Source organism: Choloepus didactylus, chromosome 6 (genome assembly GCF_015220235.1).
Source record: "Choloepus didactylus isolate mChoDid1 chromosome 6, mChoDid1.pri, whole genome shotgun sequence".
Lineage (NCBI taxonomy): Eukaryota > Metazoa > Chordata > Mammalia > Pilosa > Megalonychidae > Choloepus > Choloepus didactylus.
In genome coordinates, this window is record NC_051312.1 from 23,019,359 (window position 1) to 23,022,359 (window position 3,001).

General features: G+C 33.8%; 1 protein-coding gene across 1 annotated transcript; it reads left to right on the forward strand.

The window, feature by feature from the left end:
• Positions 1-524: 524 nt before the first annotated feature.
• LOC119536412 (olfactory receptor 10AG1-like) lies at positions 525-1,478 on the forward strand. The gene has a single exon (XM_037839185.1). It carries the CDS (start codon positions 534-536, stop codon positions 1,476-1,478), a length of 945 nt encoding a protein of 314 aa, XP_037695113.1. The 5' UTR covers positions 525-533.
• The last annotated feature ends 1,523 nt before the right edge of the window (positions 1,479-3,001 follow it).

The following is a 3,001-nucleotide window of genomic DNA, read 5'->3' on the forward strand; positions in this document are numbered from 1 at the left end:
TTGGTGGTGAGCTCATCATTTATTTTTATAATACAATAGGCTATAGAAGAAAGGTGCTGCAGGCTTTGGAGATACTATAGGAAAGCCACCCTATTTATATTGACTAGTTTTGAAAGCTTAATCAACAAAATTATGTTAGATGACTTAGAAAATGTTTACTTGTGCAATGAAATTAATTTTACCTTATAATACCAGAAAACATAATGGAGAGGAGAGAGACATGTCAACTGAAGGAATGGAATAATTGTAACAACTGAACATAAATTCAGATTTTGAGATTTCAAGTGTTCAGATAGGCAGCAAAATTTAAAAATCACATATATTATCACCAAAAACAAAGAAATTTAATATAACTTTTAATAAGTTTTATTGAAAGAACATTTTCTATGGTCACACAGACCCAATGCCAGATTACCATTTACTCAATAGGGTGTTGGAAAACTGGAGGGCACACAGTACCCAGATTATACATGAGAAATAAAAAGCCAAGAAAAGTGAAGTAACTTGTATTTCTGATTAAATCATTCCTAGAGATGAAACCTGAAAATAAAAAAGAAGAAGGCAATTATTCCAGAGTGAGGCAATTTGTGCTCCTAGGATTTTCTGACCTTCCAAATCTCCAGAAGTTTTTATTTGTCTTATGTACCATCATTTACATGATTATTTTTATTGGAAATAGCCTCATAATCATAATAACCAGGCTTGACACTGCTCTGCAAAAACCCATGTATTTTTTCCTGGCAAATTTTTCCTTTTTGGAAATCTGTTATGTGTCTGTCACACTGCCCAGGATTCTGGTGAATCTCTGGACTCAGAATAGAAGCATTTCTATCCTGAACTGTGCCACACAAATGTGCTTCCTCCTTACGTTGGGAGCCACTGAATGTTTCCTCCTGGCTGTGATGGCCTATGACCGCTACGTGGCCATCTGTAACCCTCTGCACTATCCTCTAGTCATGAACCAAAAGATGTGTATCCAGCTGGCAGTTGGTTCCTGGGTCAGTGGGATCCCTGTGCAGATAGGGCAAACATGTCAAATTTTCTCTCTGCATTTCTGTGATTCTAACCAAATTAACCACTTCTTCTGTGAAATCCCCCCTATTCTCATATTGGCCTGTGGGGACACTTCTGCACATGAGATACCTGTCTATTTAGAAGCTCTGTTGTTTGGTGCAGCCCCTTTTATGTTGATTCTTGCCTCCTACAGCAAAATCATATCCACCATTCTGAGGTTGCCAACAGCCCAAGGACGGGCCAAAGCCTTCTCCACATGTTCTTCCCACCTGCTGGTTGTTCTTTTATTCTTTGGATCTGCTACCATCACCTATTTAAGGCCCAAATCCTATCATTCTGCAGGAAGTGACAAACTACTCTCTCTTTTCTATACCATCGTGACTCCGATGTTTAATCCCATGATATACAGCCTTAGGAACAAGGATGTTATAGAAGCACTAAAAAAATTATCATTTATTAAATGAGATAAATTGTTATTGCTTTAACTGATGTCACATACTTAAAGAAACATTTAAATCTCTACATTACCCCTTTGAAATATAATCACTTCTGCTTTATGATGTACTTTTAGATATTTAGCATGAAATGTACTGTGCTTGAATATATAATAGGCAAATTAATTTACTTCAATACTACATGTCTAAAATAATCTTAGTACATATATAAAAAAAGCAATTTGCATCACATTTTTCCTTTAAAATCTATGCATGGAGTGAAAACTTTTAAGATATTTGGCTTAAGTATATTGGGGAGTTTATAAGTTTAGTTGTCCTAATAACTGCATAAACCCTCACAATTATACTTTCTAGCAGCATGGCCAGTAATGAATAATGAATGCTTGCTGAATGAATGATTGAACAGCTGAATGATATTCCCTTTGAATGAATATCATTATGGCCTACTTCAAATTCTTGCAAAAATCTAGACATTTTAAAGCTTGGTAAATATTTGAGGCCTATTTATTTAACCTAATCTGCCCCTATGTAGAATTACTCAAGCCATATTCCCAAAAGAAAATTTACATGGATTTTTCTCTCTCTCTTGTAAGTTCCAGACAGAGCACATGATATAATAGAAAACCCCTGTCTTCCTCAACCAATGTATTTAGTATATATTTCTATACTCTTAGCAATCATTGTCTTAAAGCAATACGATTTGGGGTCATTTTATCTCTTTCATTACTTCACTCCCAAATGAAACATATTCAATCCATTTTGGATGAGCACTGATGTATATAACTGTCTCTTCCCTTCTAAAGGGCCATTTGCTCATTTTCTCCTTTAATTATAGGGACATCTTTGACATAAGACCTCCCTAAAGAAAATATCTTTGAAAACTCAGAATAATTATTCATGAGATAGTAGTGCAATTAGATATTGGAAAAGCTCACTATGCCAGAGAATTATGTGGCAATAGAAACATAATTATTCTTAAGTTGTAGCAATTATCCTGAATTACGTGTGTGAGCTTAATCTAATCATATGTGTCCTGAGAAGTGGAATAGGAAAGGAAAAAATGTCAGAAAGGTGTGATAAAAGAAGAAAAAACAAACAAGAAGAGGCATTGTTTTCTTTCTTTATGTTACTGTTTTAATAGCATTGATTCCTGCTTTAAACTTTTTTTTAAAACAAGGAAAGTCATTTATTCTGTGTTCTTCCATTTCCACATATTACATATGTTACAGAGTACATTGGTTTTAACTTGACCAAGCAAGAAAATTTAGTGTGACTTAACTAAAACTATACCCCTGCTTACTGTTTTAAATTTTGTAATTTATAATAAAATTATGGAAATTCCTTGTAGATTTTTTTAATGGAAGAAATTAGTTTAATCTCACTAAAACACCTATATTGAGCATGATTTAACAAGTAGTTAGCAAATTTCAAAGAAAGTTATGGGTTAGAGTGCCACAATTTCAGTTATTCCTTTATTGTAAAATATAACATATATACAGAAAGGTGATAGCTTACAACATATGAATTAACAA

Excerpts from the sequence above, each read along its gene's own strand:
- LOC119536412 (XM_037839185.1), top strand. The coding sequence starts at position 534 with ATGAAACCTGAAAATAAAAAAGAAGAAGGCAATTATTCCAGAGTGAGG.